The sequence below is a fragment of the Leucopleurus acutus genome, assembly GCF_964270905.1.
Source record: "Leucopleurus acutus genome assembly, chromosome: 18".
NCBI lineage: Eukaryota > Metazoa > Chordata > Mammalia > Artiodactyla > Delphinidae > Leucopleurus > Leucopleurus acutus.
In genome coordinates this window covers 396,597-418,327 of record NC_139160.1, presented here as the reverse complement: position 1 = coordinate 418,327, position 21,731 = coordinate 396,597, and the positions used below count along the sequence as shown (strand labels likewise).

The window sequence follows — 21,731 nt, the reverse complement described above, 5'->3', positions numbered from 1 at the left end:
GGCCTAAAGGGGCTCTCACAAGCCAATGTGGGACCGTTTTAGCATTAATGTAAACAACAGTAATTAAATAAAAAGATTCCATGAGTGTGTACTGGTATTTAAAAAATTTAAGGGGGTGGGAGGAGCTGCTCTTTATAGGATACAAAATCAAAAATATGGAATAACAGGATTAGAAAAGTCATTATTTGAAGACACCACAGTAATAACTAATTAAGGCAAGATTCTTCAAAGTATTTTACGGAACAGATGAACTTATCTGCAAAGCAGAAATAGAGTTGCAGATGTAGAGAACTTCCGGTTACCAAGGGGGGAAGTGGAGGGGTGGGATGAATTGGGAGATTGGGATTGACATATACACACTGTTGATACTATGTATAAAATAGATAACTGAAAAGAACCTACTGTATAGCAGAGGGAACTCTACTCCGTGCTCTGTGGTGACCTAAATGGGAAGGAAATCTAAAAAAGAGGGGATATATGTATACGTATAGCTGATTCACTTTGCTGCACAGCAGAAACTAACAACATTGTAAAGCAGCTATACTCCAATACAAATTTTAAAAAAAGAATAAAAGATTATTCAAAGTATTTGAAAATCATGGATGAGAGGCTGTTGGGGAACAAGTGATTCTCACCATCTCAAAGATTACTTATAATCAGGTTGCTTACTATCAGGTTACTTATTATCGTATTACTATTTTACAAGGGAAAAAGGTACCTTTAAAAGGGGAGAAAAACTGATGCACCTCACTTTATCACATAATTATAATTTAACATCAGCAATGAGATAACGGACACATGGCTCATCTCTTGATGTCACGTACCTTACCTACAGAATACATTGGCCAGAATGTTTACACTAAATCTACAAATCATCTAATTCCAATTTTAAAAATACTATTTGTGATTTAACATTAATTACTATTCATCTAATTCCAATGTGAAGAACCTTCTATAAAACAACTGGCCTGGTGTCTTAAAAGGGGGGCAAAGGGCTCTGGAGTGCTCTAGATGAGAGGAAACCGAAGACGGGAGACTAAACGCATGCAGGACAGAGAGCGGTGAAGGACACCCCAGGACCTCCAGGAAACCCACACGGTGTCACCAGGCACCAGCTGTGTATGGGACAACAGCACTGCTGCTGTCATGCTGCTGAGGTATCACCAGTCCCGATGCAGCAGAGGGTCTGTGTTCCTATGATACACATGGTCAGGAACACAAAGGCGAAGTCTGCAACTTGCTCAAGGCTCACCTGAAAGCTACCCCTTTGGTTTAAGCAAGTTCTGTAAGAGAGACTTCTCAAATTTCCCTCAATCCTGAAGAGTTTACAACTGACTTCCACCTTCTTGAAAACCATTTTCCTAAAGACTAGTGTTGACCTCCTCGTTTCCAAGCAGAACAGCCTGATTTTACTTAAATTTTCTGCATTGGTAAAGGGGAAAAGGGGGGAAAAAGAGGAAGAATAAATGAAGCTTGCTAGGTGCAAGACTAATATTACTTCAAAAAAATTTTAAACAAGAATTCTAAAACAGAATTATTTTTTCAAAATACTTGCAATCCATCAGATTCTTAGTTGGAACACAGTAATAAGAAACACTATCCTGCACACTCCACCAACTCCCCACACTCCACATTTCCAGCCCAGATCTCCCTCCTTCAACTCAGACCCATGTTGCCAATGTGAGACTGGCCATCTTTACTTGGATGACAAGTAAGTAACTAAAATCTCATGTGTTCAAAACTGGAACTGTTCCCTGAATAACACCATCACTTACCTAGGTTCCCAAGCCAGTAACCTGAGACATCTCTGACACCACTTCTTCCTTCATCAGCTCAGTCACCGATCCTACATCCTACGTGCATCAATTCTCCAATCTCCCCACCTCAGTTCAGCCCCTCACCTCTCCCCACCAGCAGCCTCTCCCCACTCCAGAGTCAGGTCAGGACCACAGCGTCTCAGAATCACCTTCCCAGTGATGTTAGTAATAAAGGCAGAAGGAATGTCAGAATTAGAAAACCACTATTTTCCAACCTGCAATGAAATAATAGTTCTAGGCAACACTCTTCAATGGCTCCTAAAACCTACACACGAAATGTGAGGAGTTTTCTAATGGTAGATAAGACTGAAAACACCTAATCTCAACGATCCTGTTAACTTCACTGGAAAGGAGTCAGCTAGACAAGATGGGCCTTCTGATGTGTTATAGCACCACTCATGACCATCTTTGCAAAATAAATAAATCAACCAATAAACTTGAGAGCAATCCTGCTTCTACATCTAGCTACCAGTTCACAAGAACACGGGACAGAGGAACATGTTATAAGCTATCAGGTGCTCATCCAAACCCAGAATATGGGAAATTCTACAGAAAAACAATGTGGTCTCTTCATCAAATAAACATGATGGGGAAAAATAGGGGAAGGTTAGAGGAAGAAGCTGTTATAGATTAGAAGATATTTAGAGATTACTGATGATATACAACATGCAGACCATTTTCACATCCCAATTCAATCAAATCAACAAAGACATGTTTTGTTTCTTTGAGACAGCTGGGGGGAACACATTATTAGATAATAGAAGACATTAAGAAACAAGTGTAAACTTTTTTGGTAAGATAATGGTATAGCGGTTATGTTTTCACAATGTCTGTAATTTAATAAAGTTTTGCAGGGTAGAGTGATATGCCATCTGGAGTACTAAAGTATTTGCCTTAAAATACTCCAGCAAGTAAAAGGGGAGAGTGGGAGCCGCAGACAGGAAGAATGGCAAAGTCCTGATAGTGACTGGAACTGGGTGATGAATTCTCAAGTCTCACGATACAGCCTTCTGCATTTTTATATGTCCAAATTTTCCTAATAAAATTCTTCAAAAAAGCAAGTTCCTAAAACATAAATCTCATCACACAACTTCCCTCCAAACTTCTGCCGGCCCTTCTACTGCCCAGACGGTTGAGTTTAAATCCAGGCGCATACATATTTCTTCCCAATTTCTGCCCCAGTGTCACTCTTGCTCCTTTCCAAGCGAAAGCTCCGGCACTTCTCACCATCACCCCAAAATCTGTGCTTCTGCAAAACTCTGCATCTTTGTACCTGCCTCCCCTCCTAGGACCCTCGAATTTCTCATCTCTTAGGGCTTCGGCCAAATGACGAATCTTCTGTAATGCACCTTTGATGCTTATCCTCTGACTTTCCACAGCGGCCTCACAGCTGCCCGAGATCGTGTCTCACTCCGTGTTTCAGGTTCCGTCCACCTGGCCCTCCCCTTCACGTACCGTGAGCGCCTTGAAGGCAGAGGCGCATCTTATTCTTCTTCCTCCTAATGACTTACATATGAGAAATGGATTTTTTTAATGAATGAACATGAAATAATTAGCAAACAAGAGGCTGGACTTATCCCTTTCATCAGGTAAAACAACTTAAAAGAAGTCTACCATTCCAAAGACTCTCGCCTGTACACAGAAAGACCCCCGGGGTCCCCCCCCGAAATCCACAGCTGGGACCCCACAGCGCGAGGTCAGCCTCCTCTCGGCGCAGCTACTCGGCGCCTCCCTGTTGTCTCACCTGGTCCTCGCCACCAGCCAGGCTGCTGGCCCCATGTGGTGGCTGCTGGGTCACCCGTCGGCTGCTGCCCAGCGCAGCTGATTTACAAGGCCGCGTCAGCTTCTGGCGCACAGCGAAGCGATTCAGTTACACCTCCACACTTAGGTCCTTTTCCATGATGGTTTATTACGGGTATGCAGACAGTTTCCTGGGCTCTACAGTAGGACCTTGTTGTTTATCCACTCTATAGATGATAGTTTGTATCTGCTAACCCCAAACTCCTAATTCATCCCCACTCCTTCCCCTTTGGTAACCATCAGTTTGTTTTCTATGTCTGTGAGTCGGTTTCTGTTTCGTAAATAAGTTCATTTGTGTCATATTTTAGATTCCACGTATAAGTGATATTTTATGGTATTTGTCTCTCTGACTTACTTTGCTTAGTATGATCATCTCTAGGTCCATCCATGCTGCTGCAAACGGCATGATTTCATTCTTTTTGATGACTAATACTCCACCGTGTATAGGTACCACATCTTCTGTGTCCATTCACCTGTCCATGGACACTTAGGTTGCTTCATGTCTTGGCTACTGTGAAGAGAGCTGCTGCTACCTATCCTAATTCCTCAGTCACCTGGGAAGAGCTCTAACGCTGGCTCCTTAGCACAAAACTTTGAAACAAGACTTTTCCTCTGGTCGTTAGACTACTCCCAAGATAGTTACAACCTGTATGTTTTAAATAAATGGGTTGATGCAAATAAATAATATAGCACTTTGGCTTTAGGCTTCAAAATACTCTGTGTGAAATTATTATTTAGCATGTATCAAATGAATCAGTAGGTTAGTTGCACCAGGGTAATCCAGCCCTGGAGTAACTGGCCAGATTGAGTGAAGTCAGGACATAAAAAATAGCTACCGTCTGATGAACAGTTGTTTGCCATCAAACAACAGGTATTAGATGATACAAAGAAATTAGTGTTAACTTTTAAAATAACTAAAAAATAGTCAAACAAAATTAAAACCACACATATCACAAGTCTGAGCACTTTCAGTATACTAGTAATCTGTCTTCTTACTCATTTTAATAGTTTCACACATAAAATAAACATACTATTTATTATCCAAATTAGGACAACTTTGAAAATGAACGGGACTCTCTGATCACAGTCACACCAGGTCGACAGGCTTTTAAGCTGGGACTGGCCCGGGCAGTTCAGGGTCAGTCACCCTGCCCCACCTGCTCAACGCCCAGCCTACAGGAATGGTGATCAATACTGTGCATGAGGTGTGATGGCAAAACAACTGAACAAGGCACGCACACCCCAGCATCACTGCCTCTACCGAACCACCTCTGAAACCATGAGCTTTTCAATAGTGCAACCGCTGCTCGAATAACTTTTGGAAGCTCACCCCTGCACTTTTAGAGCCATCACCACGCTTTCCTTGGGTACAAAGAGGAGGCGTTACTAGAAATTTTCTTGCATAACATATAGATTCTTATGAAGACAATTCCAAACTAAATAATTTAAAACCATTTTGGCCATGGAACTATTGGAATAAATGTTTACTTCACAAAATGTACACTCAAAAATAAAGCCTATTTGGGTGCACAAATTCTAATTCATTTTACATTAAAAGAGTACATATATTATTTTATAGGCAGTATTTCAAAAAGCTATCCTCAGACAAATTTTAAAATAAAGGCAAAACTATCTCCTAGCTGAGTAGTAGGGACACAAATGATTATTAAAAAACACAGTTGTTTGCTGGTTAGAATATGCATTGATAAAAAATTATCTTAAAAGAAAGGCAGGGGCTTCCCTGGTGGCGCAGTGGTTAAGAATCCACCTGGCAGTGCAGGGGACACGGGTTTGAGCCCTGGTCTGGGAAGAACCCACATGCCACAGAGCAACTAAGCCCGTGCGCCACAACTACTGAGCCCGCACTCTAGAGCCCGTGTGCCACAACTACTGAAGCCTGCATATCTAGAGCCCATGCTCTGCAATAAGAGAAGACACCACAATGAGAAGCCCACGCACCACAACGAAGAGTAGCCCCCGCTCACCACAACTACAGAAAGTCTGCAAGCAGCAACAAAGACCCAACACAGCCAAAAATAAAATAAAATAAATTAATTTAAAAAAAAACAAAGGCAGAAGGCAAAATCCTTTTATATGGTACTACTCTTAAAAGTAAGATCATACATGGACAACTTGTAAGGCCCCTCAAGAGCAAAAGATACATATGCTCTATCTTCATAAAACTGTGACCATTTAAGGGTCTGGTCCATTTAAGACACTCTATATTTACTTGGGGAAAAAAAAAAAAAAGCTATCTCTAAAAAAAGAACCAAAAATGTAAAAACAATAAAGTGTTGCCATGACAGGCCAGTAGAGGTTCTTCTGTGTCATGTGACATCCATCATCAAAGCTCAAGCAGACCAGCGGCCGCCTTGTCCGTAGATTTTCAGTCACTAAAGATGAAGGTCTGGAGTGTCTCACACAAATGAATGTTAAACAGCACCTCAGTTTTTCTTTTTAGCTTCAAATACCCAATGGTCAGCAAAACGGTAAAAAGGTATCCGAATGCTAAATGACAAAAAGTATTTTAATGAACAAATACCATTTCTGCATCATGTATATTTTCTGGTGAAGAGTATCAACAATCACTTTTTGGGGTATTTTAGAATCCATTCCTAACTTCTGTGATGCTTACTAAGTCCTAGGCAAGCACTGCTCCCAGATTTAAGTAGATAAACTGACGAATCAAATAGTCTTAAATACTGCTGTAGTAAAACCTCTCCACAAGACAAAGATTTTGGTGAATGGGAAATATCAGTTTTCACATAGGTAGCAAATATTTGTTTCTTGCATGAACAGAACGATGACGAGATGAACAAAGCATTTTCTCCTACTGGCTCTCTACTTCTATACCTACAGTGAAAGAATCACAAGAACTTATGAACAGCAAAACTATTTTGCTGGGCTTCCCTGGTGGCACAGTGGTTGAGAGTCCGCCTGCCGATGCAGGGGACACGGGTTCGTGCCCGAGTCCGGGGGGATCCCACATGCCGCGGAGCGGCTGGGCCCGTGACATGGCCGCTGAGCCTGCGCGTCCGGAGCCTGTGCTCCGCAGCGGGAGGGGCCACGACGGTGAGAGGCCCGCGTACCGCAAAAAACAAAAAAAACTATTTTGCTAAAGTAGTGGGAAAAGGTTAGCGACCAGTGCATTTTTGCCATATGCCTGTCCACTGATACTACTCAATGATTAGGTCAAAAAGTCATAGCAGTATAAATACTGGAATACTTTATAAAAAACAGAATTCAGGAGAAAGTTCACCTGACATAAGAAATAGAGGTTTCAGTCTTATAAAAATTCAAAATGTTGTTAGTGCCTAGAATTTTAAGTTACTTATAAAATAGTAAGGATAGCTTAGAAAAAGACACTTCCAAGTGGACAAGTGTCTTCCTTAAACTAGGACAAGGATTAAGAATAAGCCTCAGGGACTTCCCTGGTGGTCCAGTGGTTGAGAATCCGCTTTCCAATGCAGGGGAAGTGGGTTCGATCCCTGGTCGGTGAACTAAGATCCCACAGGCCAAAGGACAACTAAGCCCACTAGCCCCAACTACTGAGCGCCACAACTAGAGAGAAGCCCATGCACCACAACGAAAGATCCCGCATGCCACAACGAAGATCCGGTGAGCCGCAACTAAGACCAGATGCAGCCAAATAAATTAAAAAATTTAAAAAAAAAAAGAATAAGCCTCAAACAGACCAGTCGATCAGGAATCATTCTCATTCAGACTGTCATCAATAATTTTAAATCAAGAGAGTTGCAAGTTGGGTTTAACCAGAGCCTTGGTAAAGTGAAAGGGCCAATAAAGCCAGTATTCTATAAGTCAAGACTTCTTGGGAGAAGTTTCAGCAAACTTATCTCACTAATAAAAGCAGGAAAGTTAGAAATAAATTTAAGAAGATTTCAATCAAAATGTCTAAATTTTGAGAGTAATATGAACCAATCACTTAGTAAGACAGGTGCATTTGTATTTGTATAGTGTTTTTACTGAAAGAAATAGGGAAGGAGGGAGTAGGCACCCATTCTAGAAAAGTGAAGTATAACTGCAGCAAAAAACTAAAGAAAACATTCTCTAATCTGAACTCATCTTGTGAAGGATTTCCTTTACAAAAATTTTAAAAGTACTGAAGGTTTTGCTTAGTAATTTAAAAACTGTATTTATTAAAGACCCTGCCACTACAGCATACAATTAAAAAACTGGTAATTCTACTCCTCTAAATGGATTTCAAACTACATCCCAAACCAAAAGAAAACCTACCATAGTGGTTAAGAGTGTGGCTGCCTGTCTCTGTCACTACTAATGGGTGAATCTGGGCTGGCACTGAACTTACTTAAGCCTCCGTTTTCTCACCTTAATCCATGAAAGTGCTGGCCCAGCATTTGGCACAGACAGAGGACACGTGCTGGGTGAGCAGAAGCTGCCTCTATCACGGCTATTATTGTTAACAACCGCTACACACAGTCAAGTCACAATACTGTTTTTGTCATTTAAAAAATACTAAGTATGTAGCTGAAACTCAAATTGTAGGGAAAGAAAGGATCAGTATTCAGCCCTTAAAAAATAACTTCAACAACTAAGCCTCTTTATTGTGAGCAATTTTCACTATATAGTTCTAAGTTCAAGAACCTCTGTCAGTATTCTAAAAAATGATAATTATTTCTAATGAAAAAGAAAACTAAAAGCAATAAGTTGAATTAGAGTCAGTTCAATTTATAAATAGAAGCTATAAATGAAACTTACAAAGAAAAGTAAAATGGGAAATTCTTAGAAGATTCATAAATAAAGCCAATTCAATAATGTGTGGAATATGAGAATCAAGGATAAAACAATGGACAAATCCATAGAAGGAAACTCTTAAACCAAGTTTGTGCATTAGTTTTAACGTTATCCCACTTTAGACCACCATCAAGTCTTTTTTCAAACTGCTGATGACAGAAGTTTAACTCATCTGAGTTCCTTTCAATTCTTTATCCTTCCTTACCACCAACAAGAGCTACTAAAAAACCATAAAGTGGTTAAAAATTGAAGTGGAAATAGAAAAGAAAAACAGAAGACCCGGAGATAATCAGACCTATGAATAATCTGAAACGGATTAAAATTTATAGCTTTATAAAGTGATCTAAGAATTATTTGAATTAGCAGAAAAGTCAGACTTAGAAATATGTTAATAATGCTGATTAAATATAAGAGTATGTGTTGTATCTGTAATAGTAACATAAATTTTCCTCAGGTATACAAAAACATGATGAATATGACCATATTTAATGTGACCATAGTTAATAATAATAATGTGACCATAGCTAATAATACTATGATGAATAGCATAAAAAATATTCCTCAGGTATACAAAAACATGATGCTCACATCATGGATGAACAAGTAAAGTTTCAACACATCTCTTTTCTCCCCACTATCCTCTTACTCTTAACTTAAAGGAAAATAACAACATGCCCCAACTATACCTGTATGTCACCTGCAATCACAGCTTGGCTACGGAAAAAAGAGCCTGGCAAAAATCAGTGAAAGCATTCTATGAGAATCAACTGGCTATACAGAACTTACAATAGGAATGCTGTATATTTTATTATTATTTGTAAATTCCTTACTATACATTCTGTATATTATTAAAATTTATAATAAACTTATTATTCTAAAAAAACCCACTACGAGATAAAATATAATACCTGGACATCCTTCTTCACTGGTTTAGCTTTGTTATCCGCAACTTTCTTCCTAAATTCAAGAAGAACTTCTTTACAGTCCTCAAGGTGAACCTCAGGCTCCCAGGTATCATCATCTGATGTGTATCCTTTCCATCGAACTTTATAAACGATCTTGCCCTGTTATATAAATTAAAAACAGGCAAATAAAGGATATTAGACTTGACTATAGCTCCAAAACCATACAGTTGCTGAGAATACATGAACCAACCAGAAATGGAGATTAAAATCATGGTAAAGACTGTTCATCTCCTGAGATCATTTGTGAATTCCTTAAAATACATAATGAAAGTCCATCCGATCTAAGTACAGCTGTAGCTTCTCCCTCTGAGGGCAAGTGCTTACTGTAGTGGAATAATAAAATATCAGTCATATTTTAATCTGTCCCCTCCAAATGTGAATCAGCCTAAAAGCCTCTCTTAAATTGTTCTCTGCAAGACATGAGAAGCTGGTAATTGTAACAGCTTCTGGGGAGAAGGAAGGAAGGAGAGTCAATCTTCAATCTATTTTGCACGTATTACTTTTCACTTAATAACTAATTTTTAAATTAAATAACCACAATAAAACAAATGTAAAAAAAATGTTAATCTCCTGAAGCAAGTGGCAAAAACAAAAACAGTATCACACCAAAAGCAAAAGCAACAAAAGCAAAAGTAAACAAGTCATACTACATCATACTAAAAAGCTTCTACACAGCAAAGGAAACCATTAATAAAATGAAAAGGCAACCTACTGAGTGGGAAGATATTAGCAAATCATATATCTGAGAGTCAATATCCAGAATACATAAAAAACTGATACAAGTAAAAAGCAAAAAACAATCTGATTAAAAAATGGGCAGAAGAACTGAACAGTTTTCCAAAGAAGACATACAGATGGCCAACAGATAGCTAAAAAGATGCTCAACATCACTAATTATTAGAGGAATGCAAATCAAAACCACAATGAGTTGTCACCTCACACCTGTGAGAGGTTAGAGAGAGAGTGAGAGGCCCGCATACCACACACACACACACACACACAAAAACAAACAAACAACAATGAAAACTCTCCCTTTGGAAACCAAAGGTTGTTTTGATTGTCTCCAATTTGTGTTTTTTATAAGTAACACTGTGACTCTGATTAGGTTGTTAGAATAAATTCCCAAAAGAGAGACGGGATCAAATAATAAAGCCATTTGAAGATTGTAAAAATGCACTGTCAAATGCCTTCCAGAAAGGATGCTCCAACTTTCACCTCACCCGATACAAGAGCAGGGATCAGCAAACTGTAGCAGGGCCTGCCTCTGTTTTTGCTCATCCTGTAAGCTAAGAATGGTTTTACACTTTTAAATGGTTGAAAACAAATCACCCGATTATTACACCTGAAATTAATGTAATATTCTAAGTGAATTTCACTTCAACTAAAAAAAAATTAAAACAAACACACAAAAACAAATCAAAAGAAGAATTATATTTACATCAAGTGCCTCAAAATGTGTTGTGCACTGTCAAAATCTCTTCATTTATTGGTTCACTTAATCTTTAGAATAACCTTGTGAAGTATTAATATTCATTTTACAGATGAGGAAACTGAAGCTTCTAGACAGACTAACTACTAATGATTACACAGCTAAGGAGTAGTTCAGGGCTTCCCTGGTGGCGCAGTGGTTGAGAGTCCGCCTGCCGATGCAGGGGACGCGGGTTCGGGCCCCGGTCCGGGAAGATCCCACATGCCGCAGAGCGGCTGGGCCCGTAAGCCATGGCCGTTGAGCCTGCGCATCCGGAGCCTGTGCTCCGCAATGGGAGAAGCCGCAGCACTGAGAGGCCCGCGTACTGCATAAAAAAAAAAAAAAAAAAGAGTAGTACAGCTGAAATCCAAACCCAGGACCTGGGCTGCATGCAGAAAGTCAGCCCGCACTGTGAAGGCAATACGTGTAAATGCCAAAGGCAGATGTGGGTAACACGTTCTAGTGAGTTCCCAAGAAGGAAGATCACTGTCTTTGGGAGAACGAAAGTTTTTTAGGAGAATGAGGTCACATTTCTACCATGACAAGGAACACCAACTCTAAACCCCCAAATTGTCTCTCAGCCTACAAAGTCTAAAATGTTTACTATATGGCAATTTACAAAAAAAGTTCTGCCATATTCCACATCCACTTACAAAATTATCATTAAGCCATTTACATTTTTTCTTTGAAAAATTACCTGCTATGTGCCCACTTTCACCACTGCTATTCAACGTTGTACTGGAAGTTCTAGCCAGAGCAATTAGGTAAGAAAAAGCTATAAAACGCATCCAGGTTGGAAAGGAAGAAATGAAACTATATTCATGGATGATATGATTCTATTTATAAAAAAATCCCAAAGAATACACAAGAAAGTAACCAGATCTAATAAATGAACTCAGCAAAGTTGCAGGGTACAATACACACAAAAATTATTTGTTTCTATACATCTGAAATGCCCAAACCAAAAATGAAATTAAGAAAGCAATTCCATTTACAATAGCATCTAAAGTATAAAATACTCAAGAATAAACTTAGCTAAAGACATAAAAGACTTGCATACTAAAAACTACAAAACACTGCTGAAAGAAATTAGAGAAGATACAAGTAAATGGAAAGACATCTGTGTTCTTTGGTAGGAAGACTTAATACCGTTAAGATGTCAACACTACCAAAGTGACCTCAGGTCCCTATCAAAATTCCAATAGCCTCGTTTGCAAAGGTAGTAAAGACAAACCGCAAATTCATATGGAATTGGAAGAAGTCCTGAATAGGCAAAATAATCTTGAAAAAGAACAAATTTGGAGGACTCACACTTCTTGATTTCAAATTTTACTACAGAGCCACAATAATCAAAACAGTATGGTACTGGCATAAGAACAGATACATGGAGTCCAGAAATAAGCCCACACATCTAAGGCCAACTGATATTTGATAAAGGTGCCAAGTCCAATGAACAGGGACACAAATTGTGCTGGGACAACTGGATTTTCACATATGAAAGAATGAAGTTAAATCCCTATCTCACACCATACACAAAAATTAACTCAAAATAGATCAAAGACCTAAATTTAAAAGCTAAAACCATAAAATTCTTAGAAGAAAACACAGGGGTATATCTTCAGGACCTTGGATTTGACAATGAATTCTTGGATACAGGCATACCTAAGAGATATTGTGAGTTTGGCTCCAGACCACTGCAATAAATATCACAATAAAGCAGGTCACACAATTTTTTCGGTTTTGCAGTGCATATAAATGTTATGTTTATATTTATACCTTGGTCTACTGAGTATGCAGTAGCATTATCTAAGAAAACAATGCACCTACCTTAATTAAAAAACACTTCATTGCTAAAAAATGCTAACCATCATCTGAGTCTCCAGTGAGCGGTAATCTTTTTGCCATAGTAACATCAAAAATCACTGGTCACAGATCACCATAACAAATATAGAAATAATGAAAAAGTGTGAAATATTGTGAGAATTACCAAAATGTGACACAGAGACATGAAGTGAGCATGTATATATGAAGTGAGCAAGGTATATATACAACATCAAAACATCAAAAGCCCAAACAAAAGAAAAAAATAGGTAAAATAACTTCATCAAAAACAAAAACTTTTGTGCGTCAAAGGACATTATCAATAGAGTGAAAAGGAAACCCATGTAACTGGAGAGAATATTTCCAAATGACATCTCATAAGGGATCAACATCCAGAATATATTAAAAAAAAAAAACTCCTCCAACCCCAAAACGAGACAACACAGTTAAAAATGGACAAAGGGGGGCTTCCCTGGTGGCGCAGTGGTTGGGGGTCCGCCTGCCGATGCAGGGGACACGGGTTCGTGCCCTGGTCCGGGAGGATCCCACATGCCGTGGAGCGGCTAGGCCTGTGAGCCATGGCCACTGGGCCTGCGCGTCCGGAGCCTGTGCTCCGCAATGGGAGAGGCCACAACAGTGAGAGGCCCGTGTAGCGCCAAAAAAAAAAAAAAAAAAAAAAAATGGACAAAGGAAGGACATGAATAGACATTTCTCCAGGAAGATATACCAATGACCAATAGCACATGGAAAGATGCTCAACATCATTAGTCCTTTGGGAAACGCAAATTTCAAAACCACAAGATACTACCTCACACCCACTAGGTCAAACAAAAACATAGAAAGTAACAAGTGTTGGTGAGGATGTGGAGAAATGAGAACGTTCTCACATTGATGGTGGGAACCTGAAATGGTACAACTGCTGTGGAAAACAGTTTGGCAACTCCTCAAAAAGTTAAACAGAATTACCTCATAATCCAGTAATTCTTCTCCAAGGTATATACCCAAAAGAACTGAAAACAGAGACTCAAACAGATATCTGAACACACATTTCAGGGCAGCATTATTCACAATAGCTAAAAAGTCGGAAACAACCCAAACAAACAATCAACAGATGAATATATAAACAAAATGTGGTATACACATATAATGGATTATTCAGCCTTAAAAGGGAAGGAAATTCTAACACATGCTACAATATGGATGAACCTTAAAAACGTTATGCTAGGTGAAATAAGCCAGACACAGAAGGAAAATGCTGAATGGGCCAAAAAGTTCGTTCTGTAAAAACCCAAATGAACTTTTTGGCCAACCCAGTATTTATGATTCCATTTATATGAAGTACCTAGAATAGGGAAACTCATGAAGACAGAAAGGAGAATAGTGGCTGCCAGGGGCTGAGAGGAGGGAGAATAGGGAATTAGTATTTAATGGGTACAGAGTCTCAGCTTGGGAAGATGGAAAAGTTCCGGAACTGGATGGTGATGATAACTGCACATCAGTGTGAATGTACTTAATGCCACTGAACCACACACTGAAAAATGGTTGAAATGAAAAAGTTTAAGATACACATATATATAAAAAAAAGATACACATATAAAATCATATATATAAACTACATCAACAATATTTTAAAGTTACCTGTTGTGTCGTTTGCCCATTTTCTTGCTCATTTATGAGAATTTTTCTCTTTAATACTTCTTTTTTTGGCCTTGCCACACGGCTTGCGGGATCAGTTCCCCCACCGAGGATTGAACCCAGGCTATGGCAGCGAAAGTGCCAAGTCGTAACCACTGGACTGCCAGGGAATTCCCTTTCTTTTTAATACTTGATGGCTATTAAATCTTTGTCATATATATTCCAAATTCTTGCTTTTCCAGATTTCTGATTTTTCTTTTCTGCTCAATACCCAATCTCACTGAGAAGCAAGAACATACTCATGCAATAGTTTTCTGCACGAACTGCAGAGCACCATTCTAGCTATACTCTTAACACTTGTCTGATTTTATTCATACAACCACCAAGGCAATAAACTTTCGAAACTGACTGCCAACCACTGTTCCCTCCCATTGCACCCTTCCATCATGCCCACACTGCCTTTCAATCATTCTGCCATCTGTAGAAAGACCAAGCATTAGCATCTAACAGGATTAGAAACTAAGAAATAGTGGGAAAAGAGTAGCCTCTTAACTTTTAGAAATAATCCTGAAAATCTCTATAATTTTAAAATAATAATTAAGAGTCTATGTTGGGAATTCCCTGGCAGTCTAGTGGTTAAGGCTCCGAGCTTCCACTGCACAGGGCGTGGGTTTGATCCGTGGTCAGGGAACTAAGATCCCGCATGGTGGGCCCCCCCCCCAAAAAAGAGAAAGCATGTCAGTTTAACGGTTCAGCTATATAACTGGGTGCAGGGCAGTGATTATAACAACTGAAAATGCATGCGTATGCTTTTTAGCAAAACAGTGTGGAAAGAGAAAACTATTAATACACAACCCTGTAAGAGCTTCTATGAAGGCGCAGTTAAAACTGGAGATAAACCAAGGTGAGAGAGTGGCTTGCTTAGGTCCTCGTGGCGGCACTCCTGCTCTTGGCACAAATACCACAGGAGAAGTTACACCGCTACAGGGGAGCGGAGGGATGCCTGAATGTACCCAACAACAGGGCTCGGAGACCAAAGATCCTTACCTGTGGGCCACCTTAGTTTTGTGTGCATAAAAATAGTGCTAAATGTGTTACTCAAAGTTGCTTTTAAAAAACACTATTTACTTTCAAATGGGCCAGAAAAAAAATGTATATAAATAAAGAGAGAGAAAAAATAAAGCCAATATCAACAACTGGGGGATCTGGGTAAAGGCGTATGGGAGATTCTACACAATTCTTGCAACTTTTCTGATGATTAAAAAAAAAGGCAGTAATGAACACATATAAATTTAATACTTGTTATCAATTAGGTTTGATCTAGTCAATGAGAATGAGGGAGTATTAACAATCATTCTCAAGTACAAGGAATACATCTCAATTTTAGCTCCAGATTTAACTGACTGATAATTGTTAACAGCCTTCATTTCAGCAGTTTTGCTTCATTCATTCATTCAACAAATATTTACTGAGGGTCACTATGTGTATAGCAGTATACAAAACAAACGAAAACCTGAATTACATGTTTTTTTAATAGGAATAATGTCAACCCAAATATTGCCCAAGACTTTGCTGTGTATTAAGAAATTTCATGATAACCCTGGGATCTATAAACTTATCTTCAAAATTCCCCAAATGTCTATTTTCTTGGTAGCCACATTATCTTTTCGCTTAATCAGTGGGACAAACTAAATGGCAGCAGATGGTCCGTCCTCTTATCCTCTTAGGTTGTATATACTAGATAATTAGCTAAAAATTTTTGTTGGGCTTCCCTGGTGGCACAGTGGTTAAGAATCCGCCTGCCAATGAAGGGGACGTGGGTTCAAGCCCTGGTCCGGGAAGATCCCACATGCCACGGAGCAACTAAGCCCATGCACCACAACTACCGAGCCCATGTGCCACAACTACTGAAGCCCGTGCACCTAGAGCTCATGCTCTGCAACAAGAGAAGTCACCACAATGAGAAGCTGGCGCACTGCAACGAAGACCCAATGCAGCCAAAAATAAAAAATAAATTAAATAAATTTATAAAAAAAGAAAAAGCAGAAATAAATGAAAAAATAAAGAAATATATAATCTAACACTAAAAAAGGGTAACATCACAACAAACTTTGGTTTATTCAAAGTTGGATAAATCAACACAAAGTTGATTTAACATTAGGAAATCAATGTAGTTTATCACATTAGTGATATAAGGGAGAAAAATTATGCGATCATCTTAACAGATGCAGGAAAAAATTTAATAAAATTCAACATCCTTTCGCAATAAAAGTATTTAGCAACTAGAAATAAATGGAATTTCTTTAACAAAGGGTAAATACACAAAAATTAATTGTATGAGCAACAAATAAGACAATGAAACTTTTCAAAAGACCATTTACCACTGCATCAAAAATATCAATTATACCTAAAAATCAACTTACTAAGACCTCAACACAGAAAGCTATAAAACATTACTGAAAGAAATTAAATTGATCCTAAATTTACCCACAGATTCAATGCGAATCCCAATAAAAATTCAAAGTTTTTAATGTGTGCAAGGAAATTGACAAGTTGATTCTAAAATTTATAAGGCATTGTTAAAGAATAAAAAGACAGATTTGCTCAATGAAACCTGATCCCTACATTACACTATACACAAAATCAATTCCAAGTGAAATGTAAATATAAAATCTGAAAGGCAAAACAACAGAGCTTTCAGGAAAAAAAAAAAGAGAGAATATTTAGGGTAGGGAAAGATTTCTCAAACCAGACATAAAAAGCACTCAACATTGGGCTTCCCTGGTGGTGCAGTGGTTGGGAGTCTGCCTGCCGATGCAGGTGACATGGGTTCGTGCCCCGGTCCGGGAGGATCCCACGTGCCGCGGAGTGGCTGGGCCCGTGGGCCGTGGCCGCTGGGCCTGCACGTCCGGAGCCTGTGCTCCGCAACGGGAGAGGCCACAACGGTGAGAGGCCCGCATACCGCAAAAAAAAAAAAGCACTCAACATCAAGACAAAGATTAAGTTTTTCTACATTAATCATATGAACTTCTACTGACCAAAAAAGACATAGCAGGAAAAGAGATATACATGACATCACCCACAAAGGATTTGAATCTAGAATACAACAAATTAATAAAGAAAGACAAAGTAGAAAGAGATCTGAACAGGCACTTCATAAAAGATAACCAAATGACCAAAAAATAAGTCTGTTTTTTGGCCAACCCAATATATGAAAAGATGCTCAATGATTTCAACACTGATTACTAGTGCAGAATCCAGAGAAATATAAATTACAAGTAGGAAATACCATCAGATACCCCACCAGTACTGGCTAAAAGTATAAAGACTGACAATATCAAGCGCCAATAGGATGCTTAACAAAAGGAATTCTCATAGAACATTAGCAGTAGCAGTAGTGTAAATTGGTACAACCAATTTCAAAAACAGTTTCCACTTAAAGCTGAAGACACATGCATCCTGTCTGAACAATTCCACTCCTAGGTATATACAACCAAGAGAAACATTTGTGCACAATACACCAGGAGACATGTTCAATAAAGTTCACAGAAGCATTATTCACAATAGCCAAAAACTGGAAACCCAAATGCCCATCAACAGTAGTAGAAAAGAGAGACTGTAGTATGTTCATACAACTGAATACACTTGACCCTTTAAAAACATGGGTTTGAACTGCGGGGTCCACCTATATGCAGATATTTTTCAATAAATATATTGGAAAATTTGGACTTCCCTGGTGGCACAGTGGTTAAGAGTCTGCCTGCCAATGCAGGGGACACGGGTTCAAGCCCTGGTCCGGGAAGATCCCACATCTCTTTTGATGTCCATTTGATGTTTCATTTTTGATGCTGCGGAGCAACTAAGCCCGTGCACCACAACTACTGAGCCTGCACTCTAGAGCCCGCGAGCCACAACTACTGAGCCCATGTGCCACAACTACTGAAGCCCACACGCCTAGAGCCCGTGCTCCACAACAAGAGAAGTCGCTGCAATGAGAAGCCCACACACCACAATGAAGAGTAGCCCCCGCTCACCACAACTAGACAAAGCCTGCATGCAGCAACAAAGACCCAACACAGCCAAAATATATATATATGTATATATGAAAATTTTTTGGAGATTTCCGACAATCTGAAAAAAGTCACAGACGAAACACATAGCCAGAAGTACTGAAATGATTAAGAAAAAGGTATGCAATGAATGCACAAAGTATATGTAAATACTGGTCGATCATTACAAAGACATAAGGTGTATGATATTTAATGTAAAATTAATGTGTTAGTTTTCTTAACGTTTTATAACTTTGCTTTCAAAGAATTATATTACCATATTCTTTTCTAATTGGAGAAAGTGAGTATTAGATTATTACAGGTAAGTGACTTCTTTAAAAATGTAATAATGTTTCTGATACTGTACTATGAATATGACTGTAATACCATACGCCACAAAAATTTTCTAACAATTCATTCATTAGTGTCTAGGCTAGGCTACTGGGAAGCAATTTTATCGATTACACTAGGCTACCATAAAGTATGAATCAATAAACTTTTTCACATTATCTTTTCATTTTTGATGTCCAGTGCTGGTAATACATATAACATCTACAGTGTTTTGTATCATATAAGACAATATTGATGTAGGTTCTGACAAGCAATTCATCTCATAAACAGAAGGTGTATACTTAGGGTATAAATTACTGTAAATACATTTTCTCTTCCTTCTGATTTTTTAAATATTTTCTTTTCTTTAGTTTACTTTTTAATTAAGGATACAGTATACAATACACATAATATACAAAATATGTGTTAACTGACTGTTTCTACTATGGGTAAGGCTTCCCCTTCTGGTAGAAGGCTATTAGTTAGGTTTTGGGGGAGTTTATAAGTGGCTTTTCAGCTGTACAGGGGTCAGGCACCCCTAGGCCCCAAGTTGTTTGAGGGCCAACAACTATGCAACAATGAAAAGGAAAGAAACTATAGCTCCAACAACATGGAATAAATCTCACAAAGATATTGTTGAGCAAAAAATGCAGACACACACCAAACAAATATAGTGAGATTCCATTTAAATGAAAGAAAAAAAATTTTTTTAATGTGGGGCTTTAGGTACAGTGCCTACAGTTCTTTGGAACTGGCAAAATTGAATATTGTAAAAGAAGTGAATCAACAATTCTGAAGATATTACGCTCCTAACCAAATATTTTCTGAATATCTTTCACCTGCCAAGCACTATGTTAAACGCAGGTGATACACCTATCACCTCAAGGTGCTTACAAGGTATCTGGGAAAATTATACATAGAAATGTCCCTATCTTTACTGCAACTAACAATAAGATTGATGACACTGGATTTCGGTTATTTATCCCCCACTGTACAGGAGAATCTTTTTTTTTTTTTTTTTTGCGGTATGCGGGCCTCTCACTGTTGTGGCCTCTCCCATTGCGGAGCACAGGCTCCGGACGCACAGGCTCAGCAGCCATGGCTCACGGGCCCAGCCGCTCCGCGGCACGTGGGATCTTCCCGGACCGGGGCACGAACCCGTGTCCCCTGCATCGGCAGGCGGACTCTCAACCACTGCGCCACCAGGGAAGCTCCAGGAGAATCTTTAATGGCAGCAACTGTGTATGCTACAACTCATCTCTATATCCTCAGGACCTAACACAGCACCTACCCATGCAGTAGTTGAAAACAAAAAAAGTCTGCTGAATGAATGGACAAAAAAAATTAATATAAGGTAGCGTATGACAAATGGGAAATAACAGACAATAAAAAGAACACAGGGGGACTTCCCTGGTGGAGCAGTGGTTGAGAGTCCGCCTGCCGATGCAGGTGACACGGGTTCGTGCCCCGGTCCGGGAAGATCCCACGTGCCGCGGAGCGGCTGGGCCCGTGAGCCATGGCCGTTGAGCCTGCGCTCCGCAACGGGAGAGGCCACAGCAGTGAGAGGCCCGCGTACCGCAAAAAAATAAAATAAATAAAAATAAAAAGAACACAATATACAGAACGACCACCGTGTAGGGCCTTTGGTCATCTTACACCTATTTACTAAAACAGATTATTTTCCCATTGCCCATCCTCCCACCCTCTCACCTTCCCCCAGCCTCCAGCCCACAATTCATTCACTCAATCTGATATACACAAAGCAAGCACGGCATGCTAGGCACTGGATTAAAGTGTCAGCGATAACAAATTAATAAAAAGCATAGTCTACCAAAGGAGCCTACAATCTAGCAGGAGACAAACATGTAAAGAACGATAAGCTTGAAGGGCATAAATGGGGAAGCACCACACTCTGCGGGGACCAGGGTGAAACACGGCTTTCACACAGACACTGGGCGGGAAGCGCCGGGCAGGGCGCGGCGAGGAATTCAAGGCTCCTGCGAGGCTGCTGGCACACGCCGCACAGGGAGAGCGGGCGAGGATGCTCAGGCTCTCAGACCCGAGACGCCGTCCCCCGGGGATGGGGATGGGGATGGGGATGGGGATGGCGCGGATGGGGCCTAAGAAGGAAGCCTCCTCTCAATGTCCCCGCGCCGTGGACATCCGTCTACACCGCCTCCAGCGCCTCCTGAGCGGGCAGCACCACTCCGGCCGCGCCGATCGCCGCGCGTGAGCCTCCCCCCGGCCCGGGCCCCGCATGTACCCCATCGATCTTCATGTCCAGGATTTTCTCCACCTCGAACACATCCTCGCCGTCATCCTCACTGTCCCCGACGGCCTCCGCTCCTTTCGCGGCCGCGTCCTTCTCTTTGCCCACCGCTCCTCCTCCCTCTCCTTCGACTCCGGGCGACTTGCCACTGCCGTCGGCACCCGAACCAGGAACTGCAGCCGCGCTCGCCCCCTCCGCCTCCGCCGCAGCCATAACGGAGCTCTGCCAGCCGCGGGGAGAGCGGTTGCGACGCGCGCCCCGCGCTCGGCCCCGAACCCCCGCCAGCAGGATGCCGCTGACTAGAAAACGCCAATGGCGAGCTCGGGACCCCAGAGCGACGCGCGCGCACAACAATCACGTCAGGCGGGCGCGCCGGAGCCCCGCACCACCCACAGGAAGCGGGTGGGCTGGCCGAGGTAGGGATGCCCCGAGCGGAAGGAAGAGCAGGCCGATGGAGGCGCGAGGAGAGGCCGCGGTGTAGCGCCGGTGGGCGGAGCTTGAGGAGCGTGGGCGGGGTGTGGGCTGAGGGGAAGGGAGCCGCGGAGCGGAGGCTGCATTGTAGCGCTGGTGGGCGGGGATTGCGGGACTTGGGCGAGAAGTGGGCGGGGCGAGAGGGTCAGCGCGCGGGTCTGGTTCGTGGCGGGTTCTCTTCGTGCCGCCCGCTGCCCAGAGCAGGTGACCCTTATCTGGGTGATTTTGATTCGATTAACGCCTGTGAAGGATCCAATCAAACACAGCCTATAGTGCTGTTATATTTTAGGGAGTGCTGTTTAAAGATAAGGAAAACATTTATTTTCCAATTTC

At 40.7% G+C, this 21,731-nt stretch overlaps 1 protein-coding gene across 5 annotated transcripts in view; it reads right to left on the bottom strand.

Annotated features, from left to right (window-relative positions):
* The window catches only part of MPHOSPH8 (M-phase phosphoprotein 8), a 50,050-nt gene extending 28,815 nt beyond the window's left edge, over positions 1-21,235 (bottom strand). For 4 of the 5 annotated variants that reach the window (XM_082859542.1, XM_082859540.1, XM_082859539.1 and 1 more), the window contains exons 1-2: positions 20,922-21,235; positions 9,299-9,454 (exon numbers count right to left, since the gene is read on the bottom strand). In XM_082859542.1, coding sequence (XP_082715668.1) covers positions 9,299-9,454; positions 20,922-21,140 — 375 coding nt within the window. In that variant the 5' untranslated portion in view covers positions 21,141-21,235. The remainder of the gene's footprint in view (positions 1-9,298; positions 9,455-20,921) is intronic. The other variant, XM_082859541.1, reaches the window with a different exon arrangement.
* Positions 21,236-21,731: the final 496 nt, after the last annotated feature.